General features: G+C 41.8%; 1 protein-coding gene and 1 long non-coding RNA gene across 4 annotated transcripts in view; one reads left to right on the forward strand and one right to left on the reverse strand.

The window, feature by feature from the left end:
• LOC122863956 overlaps nt 1-6,543 on the reverse strand; it is a 27,008-nt gene extending 20,465 nt beyond the window's left edge. The window contains exons 1-2 of the long non-coding RNA XR_006375116.1: nt 6,408-6,543; nt 4,129-5,142 (exon numbers count right to left, since the gene is read on the reverse strand). This is a non-coding gene — a long non-coding RNA (uncharacterized LOC122863956). The remainder of the gene's footprint in view (nt 1-4,128; nt 5,143-6,407) is intronic.
• Nucleotides 5,123-19,444, forward strand: part of LOC122863953 (F-actin-uncapping protein LRRC16A) — a 41,673-nt gene continuing 27,351 nt past the window's right edge. For 2 of the 3 annotated variants that reach the window (XM_044170883.1, XM_044170885.1), the window contains exons 1-3: nt 5,123-5,248; nt 10,875-10,972; nt 17,649-17,699. In XM_044170883.1, coding sequence (XP_044026818.1) covers nt 5,152-5,248; nt 10,875-10,972; nt 17,649-17,699 — 246 coding nt within the window. In that variant the 5' untranslated portion in view covers nt 5,123-5,151. Of the gene's footprint in view, nt 5,249-6,416; nt 6,550-10,874; nt 10,973-17,648; nt 17,700-19,444 lie in introns of those variants that run through there. The other variant, XM_044170886.1, reaches the window with a different exon arrangement.

Below are 19,444 nucleotides of genomic sequence, written 5' to 3' on the forward strand. Positions count from 1 at the left end.
ATTGTGAGGGAAAATATCCACGGAGGGATGCCATAAAAAAAAATCCCTTTGAGGTTTAACAACAGCAGAGAGAGTGACAACAGAGCTCATAATCCAGCCACAGACATGACCTCATGTAAAAGAAAAACAGCTGCAGAAGTCAGCTGGCGTTGTTTCAGCACCTTGGACAGATCATCTCCCACCAAACCCACCAATCTTCCTAAATGTTGTAATCCAGAAGTTTTAATTAACAGTTCAAACTTTACAGTTCCCATTTTTCTGCAAACTGGGTTAAAATGCCACTTTTAAACACACACACATAAATTAACTAACTGTTTTACAGGATCTTTCATATTCCCATTTCTCGGGATTTTCTTTGACAAGTGTGAAAAGAGTGTAAAACAGTTTGTGTTGCTTTTACTGGCATATTTGATAAGTACACTGAACATTAACAAAGAAAAATTGCCAGAGGTGGCAAAACAAACAGAAAAAAATGTCTCAGTTGTTTAGTTTGTTTGTTTGTTTCTTTTAATGCAGTCATTAATGTTAAAGATAAAGATTCACAAAAGCATCTTTGAAAATACTGAAAACAACATAACTTCAAATAAATATAGGATTAAGTTATTCAAACCAAATTCAAATCATCACATTTAAAAAATAATCTGATTTAATCCAATCAGTTTAATAAACTCCTGCTCCGCTGACATCTCATCACTTCAAAAATGTTTTCTGAGCTCATAAAATTATGACAGCTTTCCATATGTGTTAATGGGGGGGACCCGTGGGAGCAGCTAGGACGAATACAGCAAATTAAATGGAAATTGAGTCTCCCTTTCTTTGTGACTGCATTAGCTTAACGCAGAAAAGCCATTAGTGCAGTGTTTCATCTCATTTAGGTCTGTTTTGCGTTTCTCTTATTTTTTCTTGCATCATTACAGACACTTTTTCATTCGTTTTTTCAAATATGTTCCAGAGGACTGAACTAAAAGTCTGACTATATTTCCGAATGTGGTCATATAGAATTATTAATATGGTCCAGATAAGCAAACAGTTAGTTAAGCTTTATTTATTCAGGAAGTCTCAATGCCTAAGACCTAAAAACAAATCCCATACATTCAAGTCAACTGAATCACAGAAAGCAGTCATCGCCCACAGACTCACTTGTAAAAACAAATGTCACAAATGTTATTAAAAACATCAGTAATTAGAACGGTAAAGCCTGTGTTCGGGAGAACATCAAAAGCAGTTCATAACGGGGGACCTAATATTGATCCTTGTGGGACACCTTTATCAACAATTTAGGGACTTGATTTGAAACCATTGGCAACAGTCTGAACTCTGCCAGAAAGATCCAGCTGCAAATAAAATCATCAAAACCAATTAAAAGCAGCTCTTTTAACAAAATAATACGATCAACAGTATCAAAAGCCTGGGACAGATCTACAAAGGTGCAGCAAAATGTTGTTTTTTATAAAGCCAGTTGTCAACACACAACACAGCAGCAGTTATTGTGCTATGACAAAGTCTAATACCTGACTACTATAACTGAAGGCCATTATTTTCCTCCAGGAAGGCACGTAGTTGTGTGTTAACTAGTGACTACAGACCCAGTGTGCATATAATACACACTATGTTGCTGGGTCAAAATATCCAGTAAGACAACATGTTTGGTTCAGGACTAAATCCAGGTCCATTAAACCAGCAGCTGGTCTACTTACTGGTTAGTGTTGGTTCACAGTCACACTGATGGCTATGTGGCTCCATCTAGTGACTGAATCAGATTGGCACACTGAATCGGATTCAACCAGATCAGTGATCAACTCCCTCAGTTTCCTACGCCGACACAGGCAGAACAAACAAACACTGTGGAAGGAAAACAGTAGCTGTTGAGGTTCTCCCATTATGACAAGATATTATTAAAGGATTTGAAAAATGTTTTCTTGAGTAGTAGCAATCCACATCTATACACCCCCAGGTCAACGCTGTCTCCTGGAAATTAGTGGTACATGAATGTAGCGCTTCATTCACTCAAAAACACATTGCCTCTGAACATAATCCAGTCAGCAACTACGTTTGCCACCACAACGTAATTGGGGAAATGTGCTATATAAATGGAATTTCTAGGAAACAGGTTTGCCCAGATCCATTTCTAGATCCTTTGCTTGCTTGTTTTGAATGTCAGCTGTTAAAAAAGGCCCATAATCTGGGGGCATATGTCTCATTTCACTACAGACAAAAACTGATGCTATTAGAATAAGTTGACAGCTAATAAAATCACTTAAACATTTCGCCACGTAGGAGCTTTAAACTTTGGAAAGACTAGACCAATAAGATTACTTTAACGCAAGATTTTTACAGAAGTTGCATGTCAGATATTTATGAGCAGGTTATTCCACAGGTTTGGTCCATAATAACAAAAGGCTGCCTTTCCATATATCTTCATCTTAAGAGCTATTGAGCTATTATACAAAAGTAAATATATATGGCTTTTGCTCAGTGGTGGCAGATCCTTTACTTAAGTAAAAGTAGAAATATCATGGTCTAAAAATACTCCATTACAAGTAAAAGTCCTGAATTCAACATGTGCTTAAGTAAAAGTACAGAAGTATTACCAGCAAAATGTACCAAAAGTAGAAGTTCTCACTATGCGGAATGGTTTCTTTCACAGTGTTGTGTCAAACAAATGCGGTGGAACAAAAAGTACAATATTTGCCTCAGACATGTAGTGGAGTAGAAGTATAAAGCAGCATAGAATGGAAACACTCAAGTAAAGTACAAGTATGTCAAAATTGTACAGTACAGCAAGTACAGTACGTACTACAAATCTGTATCTCAAAGAGTTTGATTGAGTACCAAAACGTACACATCTGATCTATGTTAAATGTAACTAATGGCACATTTGTGAGAAATGTACTCCTCACAACATTTTTGACATTGACCAAAAATGTTCCTCCTTCATTTTCTGCTGTTCATTCTTGTTGAGTGCAACAACAAGTGAACACAAACATGCAGTCTGGATCAGTTAAACCGTTTCATCTTGTTATGGTTACTTGGACTTTTAATCTTTGTTACTCCTCACACTTGCAAAAAAAAAAAAAAAAAAAAAAAAAGAGATGTTTTTAGGGTGCTTTTAGAAGAAGACAGACCTTAGTTCATGTGGTAGAGAATTCCAGAGAGTAGGACCATAATGACTGAACTTTGATAAATGCAGTTACCATAGTTTGCCTCAGTGGGACAGTAAACTACAGTCAGCACTTTGGATCAACTGTGTTGTGGCCAGGATCCTCCTAGCGGCACTGGCAGTTAATGTAGTATCAGGGTGAATACGGGGGGAGGAACCTTGGGCAGGTGACTGTTGAAAGGAGGAGACTATAAAGCCGTGGGCTGAACAGGCATGCTGCTGTGGCTCTTGTGTAGAGCCTCCAGAGACATCTGATAAACAGCTGTCCTCTCATTCTGCCAGCACAGAGACAGCTGGAAACACTCACACTCAGTGGAGGCTGGTGGAACATTTTCTAGGTAGGGCCGGGCCACAGCCAGTCCATTTCAGCAAACATCCCAGTGTGACTTAACGCAAAAACGTGAAGGTATCAAAAGGGAATTACTACTTTGCAGTGAAATATTTAACAATTATTTTATCCCAACATGAAATAAAGCAGTAAGTAACCCTTGACTAACCCATCAGGACATCTTGTTTTAGTCCCCCACGCAGGCGAATTCAGCATCATGTAAGACATGTCACCAACAATGTTTATTTCTGGAGATGCCGCTGTGGACCTGGTTTTGTTGGGGAAACCAACAGGGAGGTAGAGATCAGGAGAAGTGAACATGAAGTGCAGTTAGTGGCGTTAAGCTGCTATTCAGACACTTGAAAGGACATAAGCATGGGAGTCAAGCACTCTGAGGAGTAGGAAGTAAACTCCTCAAACAAGTGAATTCAATTGAATTCTACTCAAAACTAACCGGTGGGGTCCCTGATACCAGAGCAAAACTGTTAACATCAGGAAAAACCCAAAATCATAACATAAACAATCTATAAATTGACGTCTCACACGTGGAATTATTTGAGATTTGTTTGAAAATGTCAAGAAACACACACCGGGGCTGAGCATGCGCACTGCAGTCAGTGTGAGTACACCTGCTTGATACCTGCTGATTCTTCGTCCACTCGAAGCGCTGTGGCGACGGTGTGGGCGGATGGTTACTGTTGGCGAAGCTCAGCTCAGCTCCAGCTGGCAGTGAGGGGGGGTGAGGGGGGGTGAGGGGGTGACATGTCAGCCGTCTCGCCTCTTTACTTCCTCCAGAATGTAACCCTTTGGCACTGACAGCCTGCAGTCCAACAGCTCGGTTTGTACCGACTTTAAAACGGTAAGTTAGCTGTGAAGCTGCTCCTCCAGCCTGTCTAGGGAGGCAGCTAGATCCACCAGTACCCTGCACATGCCAGCGTCCCCGAGGAGTCAGTCTCGTCACGCCCTCGCACGGCAGACTCGAGAAAAGCCCCACGAAGCTTCACACAGACGAATGTTCTGGACAAAACGTGCCTGTTTTTATCCGCCTGCTCTCGGTGCTGCCTCCCCGCCGCCCAGCTGTGCAGTTTGTCCACTCTGCCTAACATGGCGAACATCGGCTGCACGGAGCCACCCGTGTGTGTCCTGGTGTCCTCGTGCTTCCGTCCTCTCCCAGACCGGCGCGTCACATCCCTCACTCCCACGCTGGATCTGTCCCCGCATGTTGCGCAGATGATTTTCATCATGTTTCGCACATATGGGTGCATTCCATATTTCAAACACACAAATATTGACAGTTTGTTTAATTTATTATTAATGGGGGTTTTGTGGCTCATCGAGGGCGGCGCCCTAGCGCCCTCTATTGGCCAGCCGCCGCTTCAAACTGCTGAAACACACCTGAGGAAGAAACCTGCAAACTTTTAGTCTGCAACATCAGTTCCTGCCTCCCCATCCGGTTCGAAAGGTTCTCTGGTTCTGAACCTGTTCTGATGGAGACTTCCAGCCTTCCCACCCGATCTGGACTCTTTACCCCGGGAGCAGCAGCCTACCTTTAGTCACTGGTGATCGGGTCTACTAAGGTCAGGAGCGGAGTCTGAACGCAGCAACACGCGAAGAAGGCGAGTACTGTCTGGAAACAGGAGGGGACACAGGTCGCCTAAGAAGAATGCAGAGAGCCATGAGGAAATCAAACGCAGCATCGGCACACAACATGGAAACACGGGCGGCAGGCTGCGGCTGCGTGGCGGGCGCACCTGGCGCAGGTGAGTGTGGCGGGCACAGTGGGCTGAATATGATTAGACGTGCAAGAGGTGGAGTACACCTGGACAGGTTGTTAAACACTTAACCATGCCTGACACAGACAACCATTCACCACAACACTAGACCATTTTAAAGCACCTTGTCTTCAATAGTTTTCCTGAATACCTAAAATTTATATATATATATATATATATATATATATATATATATATATATATAAATATATATATATAAATAATCTACGTTTTAAGCTTTTTTCATTCGTGTCATTTTCAGTGACCATAAAAAGACTGACTGTGTCTGCCTATGTGGTGTCTTTTAAAGCTCCGGTGCGCAGCATTTAGGTGGAGCTGTTGGCAGAAATGGAATATAATATTTATAAGTATGTTTTCATTAGTGTATAATCACCTGAAAATAAGAGAGATAAGAGATGAGTGAGTGCAGCATTATTACTCTGTTTGTTGCTCTTGGTTAGGGATCGATCATGGTGTTTGGTTTTGCACAGAACAACAGTACCCATCATGCCTCAGAAGTGGCCCACGTGAATGCTGCCGTGTGTTATTACTGATACCTTCGTGTGTACTGCTGTAGTTGGTCAATGTGGAGCTAATCTGAATTTAAACTGTGTAGTTTCTAACACATGTTTTACGATTATCACGTGTCTTGTGCGTAAAATCCTAATCTGAAAAGTAACTAGTAGCCTAACAATAGCAATGTACAGTATTTCCCTTTGACATGTAGAGAAGTAAAAGTATACAGTAGCAGATAATGGGATTACTCAGGTGAAGGACGATGAAGTGCTTGAGGAGACGCGGGCCCGCTTGCGTCATGAAACTGACCACCAGGGGTCACTGCTCTCCCATTTTTAGCAGCAAAACAAACTTTATTTCTGGACAACCGAAGGTAAGGAGGGCTCGCTGAAGTGTGTGTGTGGATCTGTGTCTGATTAAACCACCTTTAATCACAGTGTGTCACTTCCAACCAGTGTAATGCAGAAGTAACGTAACGCGTTTGTGTGTGTGTGTGTGTGTGTGTGTGCGCGCGTGCGTGTGTGTGTGCGTGCGTGTGTGTGTGTGTGCAGGAATGGATGCAGACAGTGACAGTTAGGTAAGCAGGGTGTCGACAGGTGGCCGACCCTAACTGAAGAAAACGGGACTACACCTTTCCAGTGTTTTGTCGCTTCCTCCGGTCGAACAGCCCCTTTTCTTCTCGGGTTTGTCCGCTTCTCTGTCCTCACCGCCGGACTCCAATTCGGTGTTTACCTCGGCAGAAGAAATGTCGGATATATCCAGCGAACTGTTCGGTAAGAAAACTTGAGTTATCTGTCGATGAGACAGCTTAACTTTAGCTAACTGACTCTCACTGGCGTCGTTTTTGTTGCTAAGTTTTCTAGCAGCCTAATACTAACGAGTTAACAAGTTAGTTAAACTTTTATATTACATATCTGGTAAAATCGTCTTTTAGTTTGCGACGAAATCACTGAAAACTCGATAGAAACTCATTAATAACTCACATTAGCGAAGTCACAGACCTGTTATCATGTCTAAAGCATGACTGAGTTATCACAAACTCATTATTAAACCAAGTCTCTCAGGAACATTGCAGGAATACAGACACACTGGAGGTTAAATGCCATAAAGTCATATCACTAATTAAACCAGATAGTTTCTCGTGGGAATATTGTAGGAATGCTGAAGTGATACCACATAAGGAAAAAACTACATAAAGTTCAGTAAAATATGTAGCTACCAGCTATGTGCATGAACTCTTGAATAGCCTATCATAGACACTCTGTCCTGACTATTATGGGAGCACACTGCAGATGTTTCCTCTTATGAACTGCTGGAAGGATCACTGTCTTTCTGTATCACCGCTGCTGTATTTCAGTGAAAAGTCATTTTCATGCCTTGAGGGCTAGGCTGGCTACCTGAGAGCCTCTCCTCTGCCACTTCCTTATCTGAAGGGGGGGGGGATTTGGGAAAGGGGTGTGTCCTGTGAAATTCCTTTGGATTGTGAGATATTATCAACACTGACTGCCTGGAGTGTCAAAAAGAAAGATTGGGGGGGGTGGGGCTGCAAATCACTGCAATTTTACTGGACAAAATTAGTCTCTAAAGTGCTGACTTTAAATGAAACATGGCACTGATATAAAATAAAATCTGTGCTGCCAATTAAGGCTAGACTTTTGGAAGGTGATATTTTTGGACTGAAGCGGTTGGCATCTGGTATTTTGGGCCAGTGTCTTGATATTTGAGTATTTTAACGGGCCATGTTGTACAAATAACAACAGTAGGTAATGGCGGTAAGGTTATATACCTGGGTAACTTGATGGAAGTGCCCTAAAAACCTCCTTCAAGCTAAAAGGAAAATGGCAGTTTGTTAAACAGACTGCTGTGTTCATGTACCTGTAGCCTGTTCTTTTGATTGTCATTAGAAATCAAGAGCAGACCCAGTGCTGGTTGGCGAGGCTGACTCACAACCCCGTGCTCTCTGTTACGGCGTCTCACCCCGTATGTCACTGCACTGACAAGATGAATGGGGCTTTTTGTTGCCAGCTCCTGCCGCTGGTTTCAAACGGACAGACTGACCTGACGCTGCTCATCAGCCGCGTTTCCGCACTGAATGACGAGATTATCACGGCTGTTCTTTATCTGCACATAAAGAACAGCCCTGAAGAGTGAGGGTGTGTCAGGAAGGGGTGTGCCTTTGAATCTGACCTTTGGCAGAGCGGTGAAATGTTGAGTAACAGTGTAACACCAAAGCAAAGTGAGTTAATCACCAGTTGTGATGAACTAATCAAATTCAGCAATGATATAGACAACCCATACTGTAAGATGTTAAAACTATCTACAAATACCATCACAAGCCCACAGAGCCCAAGGTGACATCTTCAGATTACTTATTTTGTCTGAGATTCAGTCTACTATAACATAAGACAAAGAAAAGCAGCAAATTCTGACATTTGAGAAGCTAGAATCAGAAAAATATTTGCTTAAAAAAATGACTCCAACAACTCAATTGATCATCAAAATTGTTGCGGATAAACTTTCTGTTGATCGCCAAACCACTCGTTTCAGCTCTACTTCAGAATGCACGTTTTGTCTGAAAACAGCTGTTTTGAAGTCTTGTATTATCAAGTCTTGTGACTTAAGTCCACACCTTTCGTTGACTAACAGTCCAAACCTCAGAGATATCCAGTTAACGATGTAAAGGAAGACGAGACAAGCGACAAATCGAGAATCGGAAATGAGCAAATGCTTGATTAATCTATTATAAAAGTGATTGTTTCAGCCCTACGTTAGAACAGTAGGTCATCATCACAAACACCTGTTGTACGAGAAAGCCGTCGTTCAAATCCACATTTGGATTACTAGTTAATATTCCATGTGGTGGAGTGATGCGGCCATTAAAACATCTTGAATATTTCACTCAGTTAAAGCAAATTAACTGCAAGACTGGAATACTGCTAATATGTTAGAGCAGTCAGACAGACATTTATATTAAACATGTCGCAGGTTATTACTGTGAAGCAATTAGTCGGCTGGGAACTCCTTGTTTTCTTATGGGTGAGTTGGACGGAGGGAGAAGTCCATGTGTTTCTGATCAGCCTGCACGCTGCTCTGCGCTGTAATGTTTTCATCCTCCTCATGACCTCATCATGTGTCTGGGCACAGAGGGAGAGGAGGAGGAGGAGGAGGAGGAGGAGGAGGACAGCATGATGTCATGAAGGCGGGGCCCAAGCTCTCATACTCATTAATACTCTGTCTTTGCCATGTACACACACTCTCACACACTTTGTTGCTGTATTTTACCTCACCTTGTCTCTTCCTTTACCTCCTCTCATGCTCTCTTTCTCTCCCTCTGTTAATCTTTTTGACTCTTTACTCCTTCACCCTCCTTCACCCTCCTTCTCTGCTGTCTCCTTCTGTCCCTGGATTTTCTCACCGCTGCTAAAAAAGATCACCATACCTCCACTAGACCTTTGGCTCAGAGTAAAGCCAAAATGAATACAGGAAGATTCAAATCTGTCTGGATAGAAATACATAATGTTTAATGTTTTGTCTTAATATTTTTGCTCGAAAGGGAAGGATATCCCCTACAATGCAAGGGGTTGTAAAATGCAAGACACGCTATGGACAGTAGACTATACTTTTTGTACTGCATGTAAGCTGTATAATGTAGAGGCTTTACAGTTTTATGTCAAACCGCCGAGGAAACAGCTGGCTCCATCGTGGAGAGCAGCTGTGAGCAAATAATGTCTTAGTCAGTGTTATCGAACATCTGTAGGCTCCTTTAACATGTGATTTTTACCTACACTAGCATTCAAATGGGTATTTATTTCAACATTTTCAATATTAAAACAGGTAACATCCAACACTGGAAAACAAAACATATCTTTACTGAGTGACGGCACTGAATTAAAGGGAAGGTACAGTAATACCAAACAGCCCAGTGGCACCTGTTCAGTGATGTACTGTATAGAGAAAATGTTATAGTTTGTAAAACACAGTGGAAACCTAGACCAAGACCTTATGGGCTCTTAACAGCTCAGGTTAGGGGAAGCTCCAGGTTACTGATTAAGTTCCTGTTGTGGAAAAGAGCTACGAGTCCGTCATTGCTTACATGTTATAAAAGAAAGAAATCAGGGTAGCATACATTTCCCAAATGTTAGCCTCTCTATATATATCTGTAATGCAAATCTAAATCAATGATTTGTTACAGAGATTTTTGGAAATGCGGACTGTGTCGATCAGGCAAGGAGTGCAAGCCTCTTACAGTTCAAAAATCTTCAATTTAAAAGAAATCATCTAAAGTACCAATCATCTGAACAACAACTGAAGTGGTTTCCAGCGGACTCAAAGACGTGTTTGAGAGGATTTCTGTGACAGTCAAGCGTTTTGGAAAGCTTCCCATCGCTGTTAATGTTAAATAAATCTCTACAACAGAGTTGGTGGGTGTAAGGTTTGATCAGTAGTCATGATGGACAAAAAATCTGATAATTGTATAATTTTCTTTGACATCACACTCAAGGTTACTGTAAAGTTCCCAAAAATCGGTTTTGCGTTGAGTCTTAATGACACACTCCCTGATTTTGTCAAAATAGTCAAATTCTGTCCCATCTCACTGTTAATGTTTGTTGTCTTTGTTCTCAATTCAATAATGGTTTGATAATTGATTCATGTTTTTTCCATTTCACTACCATGCTGAGGAACAAGAAAGGAGCAGACTAACCCCCGGTAACCTGCAGTGAGCTCCAGCGTAGTTTGTTACAAGTTGTCAACTAAGAGCAGCCAGAAATAATTCCACTACTGCAGAAGTAGTTTTTTTTATATAGACTCGTACTGATGAACATCGTAAACGTGACCCCATTTTAAGGCACCAAGAAACACCACGTCGCATCATTTCCACTGTAATTAACCCTTTGGTTAGCATAAGAGGTGTGGCGACCAGTTCTATTTCCAGCACAGCTAGCTGTGTACTGCAGGAAACGGGACTGAAATGGGGCCTCGGGCAATCAGAGAAACTCGTGTCCCCATTGTGTAATATGTTGTAATGTGATCCATCCAGCTGCTGTGGGGTTTATTGTCAGGTGTCCTGTAACCTTGTTCCCGGTCCTGTCTGTTGTAGAGAGTGTGCGGGAGGCGGTGGGTCGGAGGGTGAAGCTGAACCTGAGGTGCAATGTCCAGCTGGAGGTCAAAGGTGACAAGGTGGAGAACAGAGTGCTGGTAAGTGACAGCTGTTATTTTCCCTAAATACTTACATATGCAGTGTGAATTTGAATACATGTGGACTCAAGTTTTTCCTGTACTGTTTGGTTTGCAGCCCTTAAATGTTTAAAGATTGGGGCTTGACATTTATGGAAATGGTTTGTGTGACTGGCCCAGATTGAATTTCAACTCCACTTAAAGGATTGTTGGTCAGGACAGCAGAAGGTTGTTGTTGTTGTTAAGAGAAGTGCCTGAAACGTTTTCCCTTCAGTAGTTATTACTGTTACAAGTCATTAGCTCTGAAGAATAGTTGCCCAGCTTCCACAGGAAAGTTGGTCGGCTGTTTGATTTGTTACATGAATTTATAATTGAATTGCTCTTTAAGGGAAAATAAATCCAAGAGACTGCGTTGGTGTGGGCGTGTTGCTACTACGGGTACAGGTGAAAAGATAAAATATGAACCAGGAAGTGAAGGTTTATCAGACAATATACTTCTTTGCAGCAGATTTTAATACCCAAGTTTATTTAAACAGCACCATTCAGACACAAGGCAATTAAATTCCATCCATCCATCCATTTTCTACCGCTTGGTCCCGTTAGGGGTCGCGGGTGACTGAAGCCTATCCCAGTGACTTTGGGCCTTAGGCAGGGTACACCCTGGACAGTGGCCAACTCGTCGCAGGGCTAACACAGACACAGACAAGGACAGACAACCATTCACTCTCACATTCATTCAATACGGGCAATTTAGAGTTATCAATTAACCTACACATGCATGTCTTTGGACGGTGGGAGGAAGCCGGAGAACCCGGAGAGAACCCACGGTAACACGGGGAGGACATGCAGACTCCACCCAGAGAGATTGTGTGATGTTGGTCCGGTCCGGGAATCGATCCCACGAACCCACGATCTCCTTATTGGGAGGCAGGAGCTTTAGCCGCTCTGCCACCGTGCACCCAATAAAAAAAATAAAAATAAAAATAAAATAAAATAATAATAATAATAAAAAAATTATTATAATAATAATTATTATTATTATTAATCCCACTTATCTGTATATATTTTAATATCACAATTCTTCTGTTTATGTATGTTTATTTTACATATGCTTTGGCAGCGTTAACATCTGTTTCCCATGCCAATAACGCCCAGTTGAATTGAACTGAATTGAAAATAAAAGACGTTAGGAAGACATTAACATTGCATTTAAAAGACAATAAAAACAAAAAGCAAAAGCAAACAAATGTAGTTACAGCTTAAAAAGAAGTTATGTATCTAATTTATTGGAAAGCCACAGTAAACGATAATGTTTTAAGCCCTGATTTAAATGGCCTGGAGTTTTGCAGACCTCAGGTATTCAGGAAGCTTGCTCCACAGTTGGGGAGCATAGAAACTAAAGCTGCTTCACCTTGCTTGGTTTTAATCCTGGGAACACTGAGTAAACCTGTCCCAGATGACGAGGGGTAAATCAGAGGTGTATTTGGTCCCGAGACCATTTAGACAAGCTTTATAGACAAGTAGTGGGATTTAAAATCTGTCCTTTGACACACAGGAAGCCAGCGCAGCGATTCAAAGACCGGTGTAATGTGCTCCACCTTCTTAGTGTGAGCGAGGATCCCAGAAAATACTGCAGCAGTGATTTGTTTGATGGTCTCAACGCTAGCAGAAGAATTAGCACAAAGCTACTCTGTACACGCTTCGAGGTATTCTACCTCTGTGTTTTGCAGCAGCCCCCCCTGTGACCACACCCCTGCTCTCACTGAAGTAAATGAGGACCCTGCATTTTGACACAGTGCTGTTGTCGGTCTGAAAATGGCCTTAAGCCTTAAGTCTGTGGGGTCCATGCAATAGAGCATGACCATTAGTGTTCTTCCCTGGCGGAGCCGGCTGACTCCCTGCTGGCTCCCCGCACACATGACTGCCATGAAAACAATACACTACACAGGTGTTTGAGACTTCTGAATTTGTATTGGGCCAGCTACTGAATTGTGCTCATGTTAGGGTGGTTGTGACTCAGAAAAAACATTGCTATTGTAATGATTGCGTATGGGAAGAAGATTTTTGGAACAGTGGGCGTCGGTGACTTGTAATTCCATCTAGTTCCTGGAGGCTTGCTTGATCCCAGCCAGTGCAGAGACATACAGTAACAGCTCAGAAATGATCAGCTGCGCATCATAAATGTTTCTGTTCTGACACTGACTTAAACAAGAGGTTTGTTTTCTCCAAAACAACTAGGGAAGAACTTTCTGCAGAAGGAATCCAGTATTGACTGGGCTCTGTTTTTGTTCTGATGTGTTGTCTGTGACTTCTTTGGTTGACCCGCAGAAAGGCTGCATGTAGTTGTTAAATATTTTGAACACCTGCAGCTACAGTAGCTCAGTCTGAAAGGAGCTGCTGCTGTGAGTCATGATCTGATGGTCAGTGTCTGTCTGTGAATGTCAGACCACTGCTTCCTTGTTTTCCTCTGCAGCTGTACACATTCAAAGCTTCACAAATCAACTTGGCAAACTGATGGATAGTATCAGCATTTTTACTGTCTTCCTCACAAGACTTTGGAACCTGGCTGCAGGTGTTTTCTCCCATTCAGCCACAAGGGCGTTAGTGAGGTCGGCCACTGATGCTGGCCTGTTTCGGGCCTGTTCCACAAAAGAGATTTAGGAGCACTGTTTAAACGCAGATCACAAACGGCAGCAGCGTCTGCAAATTGCAGATTCATTAATGAGTCCTACAGGGCTTTTGCATTATCATGCATGGGTCAAAAGTGTAGCATTTGTTTTGATTAGTGAAATCTGTCAAAATTAATAAGAGAGGAAATAATTTCATGTTGCAAATCGCAGGTTACATGTTAAAAATTGGTGAAACAGGCCCCAGGCTCACCGTCAGTTATTGCAGTTCATCCCAAAGGTGTTGGATGGGGTTGAGGTCGGGGCTCTGGGCAGGCCAGTCAAGTTCTCCCACACCAAACTGGGAAAACCATTTCTTTATGGAGCTGGCTTTGTGCATGGAGGCATTGTCATGTTGAAACAGGAAAAAGACAAACACAAACTGTTTCCACGAAGCTGAAAGAAGCCCAAACCATGGGTAACAGATTCAGATCCAAAGTACAAAATAGTTAGTGGACAGAGGTTTTCACAATGAAACTGGAGGCTTCCCATCAGTTCTCGTTGGCCTAACCTCCGGCTAATGCTGTGCTTCATCTGTCCTCAGTGTTCTTTTGTTTGTGAATCACGAACGACATAACAAACTTAAGACTTGCTATACTGAATCAGGAAGTGATGTGTAAATGTGGGACGATCACTTGACTATTCAGGGCCCTGCCAAGAGTCCTCCCGTTTGAATCAAAGTTTTAGTATAAACACAACGTTGCAGATATAATTGAATGTATAATTGTATCTCTTCTATGAGTTGTTGAAAGACATTGGACTTAATGCAGAGGCACAGAGTTAAGAAAGAGGTGGGTGTTTCTGTGGCAGGGTATCTGGTTTCATGTAACGGCAGGTATGTGAACTCACCTCAGCTCTCTTTGTATGCGTGTGTGAATCAAACTTCCAAAAAAGGCGTATAGATGTCTGGAGTCGAACGTGGGACCTTCCGTTTACAGCACACTCAGCCATCCTGTCAACCTTGACCCAGGAAGTGCAATTAAACACATTTTTTATTTGTTATTTTTCCTTTGACCACATACCATGGCTCTGCAGAATGTGACTGCAACTCCTGTCAGGACTTGACTGAAGCAACCCACTCATAGCCACAGGGTGTTGGGACACACACACACACACACACACACACACACACACACACACACACTGGGGAGTACACACACCACATTCCACAGCTGTAGATCAGCAGATTAGAAACCCATGCTATAATTTCTTGAAATGAGGCAAAACACACTAAGTGCTTCACGGTATTGTGTCAGGCAGATTTGTTTTCATTTGTTTAAAGAAAATTAAGGACGGATTGTTTCCGGAAACCGTCACAAGACAAATAAACCAGTGAAGCAGTCAGATGAAGGCAAACAGCTGAGAAGGACAGTGTCTCTGAGCCAAAAACAAAAGAGCGAACTCAGTTGACACATCTTCAAAGTTTAACAAACACTCCAATATGAGGAATAAAGATTTATCATGACGTCATCGTTTATTAGCCTCAACCTGATCCAAGTGGCAACCACCACCCCAGTGTGTTGAAGCTGGTGATGAAGCACCCTAAGATACAGAGGGAGAAAAAAGCCCCAAATTCCCCCTTTTCAGGCTTAGCACTCAAAAATGTGTGTTTGTAACCATTAGAAATGTTTTGGGTTCCTCCCTAAACACAACTGGCACTATTCGACTTTGTGCCATTTCAATTTGGCACACACAACAACGAATGCAGCTTATGCCTAGAGCTGCAACCAATGATTAGATTAATCTGATGATTATATTCTAAGTTAATTAATAATTGGTCTATAAAATGTCTGAAGATAGTGAAAAATACCCGTCACCATTTTCCAGAGCCCAAGTTAAATACCATAAAACCCAAAGACGTTCAATTTGCAATAATATAAAACAGGGAAACGCAGCAAGTCTTCACACATTATAATGCTGCAATGACAGTTGCATACAGACACTGGTTTAACATGTATCAATAGAGCATCTCCGCTACTTGCTGCTGTTTTCTTATCAGCTGATACAGATTCAGTGCCATAGCTGCAGCCTCATATGCTGTCTGTACTCCATTTACACGGATTCCCCCGTGCTTGCAGCTATGTAACAAGTGTCACACCGGCAAGATCGCATTTTATTTCATTAAGAAATAAAATATTTGGGGTCATTTCCTTGATTGACAGGTCTTTCAGGCTATTAAATTTAGTCATGGTGGTTGCTGCATGCTGGTCCCACCTAAGCTCCACTCCCTTTTTCAAAATTTCTGGCTCCGATATTTGACAAAAATGGTGACCAGTGAACCTGAGCTCCCGGCTTTAAAAAGTGCCTTCAGAAACCTGGGGGTGACACAACAAACACATCGTGCCTGTAATTCTGCAATCCATGGGCCACAGAGTTATTACATCGCCTGAATCAAGAAAATCTGCAGCTTTGACCACTTTACCTCAGACACAGCCAGCAGTGCATCATGGTCCAGGTTTCTCACTGTTACCCATCTGTTTTCTATTCTATTCATCTGCTTACTCACACGAATCAACCTGCACTCACACACATCTGGAAAGCACATGAACAAAGATGTTTCCAGACTTTATCAAATGAAAACGAGTTGTTCAGATTGTCAGATCTCTAAAACAGTCCAGGTTAATATTTTATCCTTTTCACCGAGACTCCCGTCAGTCAGAGAGGACCTCGTATCTTATTGGCTGGTCTCTGACCTTGAGCAGATGTGGCCTGGAGTGACTTCTGTGTTCTGTGGCGGGTTTCTGGCTCAGCCACCTGTTGACTACTGCTCGCTTTACCTCCATCCCTCTCTCTCTTTCTTAAAATCTCATTGCAGTGAAAATGTGATGACAAGGACCATTTAACTTGCATTGTTTCAAACCGTAACTAAGCAAACGCCTCACGCACTTGATGAAAATAAGTTACTAATTTCGTCAGTAGGAACACACTGGCTGAGCGAGCGGCCATATTGTGCACTCACTCTCTGCCAGGACGGAAGTTCAACGCGTGGTGAAAGATAATATTCAGTATTATCCCACTCAGTGAAACGCTCTCCACAGAAGCCTCTGCCAGCTTTTCTGAAAGTGAAGCTGTCTGACTTTATTTGTGCATGTAAGGCCTTCTGACCTCACCTGACATGTTAAAGTGAGAACACAAAAAAGATCTCTATGTATATATTTTAAAAAGCAACAATACCCAGCCCAATAATTTACTCAGAATGTCAAAATTGGTTTTATCTTCCACCCCCAGAGGCGATATTGTCGTGTAGGTGTTTATTGATATTATTTAGCAGAGCTGTTTTGAACTCCAAGACAGGCCTCAAGAGATGTGACTTGCCAGTCAAAAAGTTTGATAGCATTAATGTGACTATATGTTGCTTAATTAGAAAGTTTGTATAACAAAGATGAGTTGCGATCGAGAGGCACACGGGCTTCTGTCACGATGAAGAAAAAGGAAATCCAGAGCCCTGAAAGGTAAATCGTAATTAGTCGATAAATGAAAATGTTTACAAAAATAATTTTAAATAAATTTGACAAAACAAAAAGGAGCTCTTCCGTTGACTAAAAGCAGGAACTAGCACATAAATGAGTGATTTGTGCGTCAGAATCATTTTCACGGCTGCAGGGAGGATATGTTGGAGAGGAGGGGAAACTATTGAGCTACTCGTATATAAAGTTGGTCATTTTATAATGAATGGCTAATTTCTCTTATCTAGATTTAGAGAAAGTGTGCATCAGGTTATGGAGAGGTTGTGTGCATCCTGGTTATGTTATTTATTATCCATGACAGTTTGTCAGAGCTCCAAAAGGCAAAACTACACACAGTGTTGCATTTTTCAATATTTATGGGTCACCAAGTCGAGTCTCCTCAGCTTTTTGCCTTCAAGTCTCACCTAAGTCACGTCTCACAGCAGACGAGTCCAAGTCGAGCCGCAAGTCCTCATTTCTGACTCGAGCACGTCTCAAGTCCAAGTTTCAAGTCTACAGCTCTGTTTAGTGAGAAGCTCCCTCTGTCTGTCTCACTGTCTAATATGTCTCTGTCTCTGTCCTCAGGCCTTGGCATCGCATCGAGCCTATCTGATGACAGCACGGGTCCCTTCCAAGGTTAGTAAATCTGTGTGTGTGTGTGTGTGTGTGTAAAGGTATAAAAAGTTTTCTTTTAATTTCATTGAATCTCCATACTTGGAACTTCAGTGAGCAGCATCACTATCCTCCTCTAGCCTCCCCATTTCTTTTCTGTGCTCATTTTCTTCTCCTCTTTGTTACTCCTTTCCTTTCCATTCCACCTTTTCCTTTTCCTCCATTCTCTTCCCTTTCTACATCTGATGCTCGTCTTCATTCTTTCCCTCCTCATCCAGAAAGAAAAGTTTCTTTCTCCTACTCATCCAATTTGTCATCCTGTTTCTCTAATCTATATCTTTCTCTTCTCCTTCCTTATCATTCCCTTCCTTTCCTCCCACTCCTCCTCGTCTCTCCCCTCTCTGGGAATGTTTCTTATTTCGTCATTACAGACATGCTATAGACTATTAGTCACACATCATCTCAAACGCTAACTCAGTATGATCAGTTAAACATGTTATTAAAATGCCATTACCTTTACTGACTGGCTTTCTAATGTCATTTGGTTGTTAAAGTATAGGGGTGGTGTTATTTTGTACTTATTAACAAATCCCATGATAAGACCAAAAGCAATAATAATATAATAATCAATACCTTCTGACTTCCCTATCTGTGGCACAGCCTCAAGCTTAATGGGTCCCATTGAAGACATACATTTGAAAGGCTCCGTCATTTCCTAAAACAGCTGCTCACTGGAGTTTTTATCAAACAAACAGGAGGAAATAGTGCTTTTGTTGGGGACTATTTTCAGCAGCGGATTAATCCACATTTGGAGCTCAAGTGAGTGTTTGGGGCAGCAGGACGGTGTGTGTGTGGGACTGAGTCAGAATAAACTACAGTGTGTGTGTGTTCATGGTACATGTCACCCAGTGCAACAGTGCGGCTCACTGATGTGTTTTTGGACAACATCAATTCATTGTTGGTTTTGGTCTTTTCGTGGGATTTGTTGACAATAAAAAAAGTCATAGAACATCACCAAATGCTTTAAATAGAATCTTTTATTAGAACATAATTAGCCTTTTGACCTCCATTCTGTTGCATGTGTTTTAACTATTTTAACTATTGCTGATATTGCACTTGAGAAAAAGCTGTGTTTATATAAATCCTCTACTTCCAGTTCTCTATTTATCTGACTCGATATCCCCTTCTCTCTCTGCCTCTTGCTCGTGCTCTCTCTCTATGTCTCTCTACCCGGATGCAATCACGTCCCACCATATGGAGACATCTGATAGTTTTACCCACAATGCAGCTGTGAGAACACAGCCTGTGGGAAAGGAAAACAGTGAGAGGAAGAAAAGTTCAACCTGGAGGGCGAGAGCCAGAGCCAGAGAGAAAAACATGCTTGAAACAGTAAAAGAGTGAAGACAAAATATTTTCTTGAGTGCTATAAGTTGTGAAGTTTCCTAATCCAAATAGTGACAATTTGTTTCATAAAACTTTTGTAACAGTTAGAATCAAAACGCTTGCAAGGGATAGTAAGTAACTTTTGCCCTATCTATTTTCAAGTTAGAGAAGAGTAAACGTAAGGTAAAACTAATTACAAGCACCTCAGATTATAAGTCACAAAAACCGCTTCACATTTAGACCGAAGCCTGACCTTCATAATTTTAAGCTTCATAAACTGCTTTACAAATGATGGGTCATCAGAGTCCTGTATTATTAAAAGAGAAGTGAACCTATGGTTAACCGCACTTCTAAAATGACTGATGCCGTTTCCTTTTTCTCAGCCT

The sequence above is a fragment of the Siniperca chuatsi genome, linkage group LG17, assembly GCF_020085105.1.
Source record: "Siniperca chuatsi isolate FFG_IHB_CAS linkage group LG17, ASM2008510v1, whole genome shotgun sequence".
Taxonomy (NCBI): Eukaryota; Metazoa; Chordata; class Actinopteri; order Centrarchiformes; family Sinipercidae; genus Siniperca; species Siniperca chuatsi.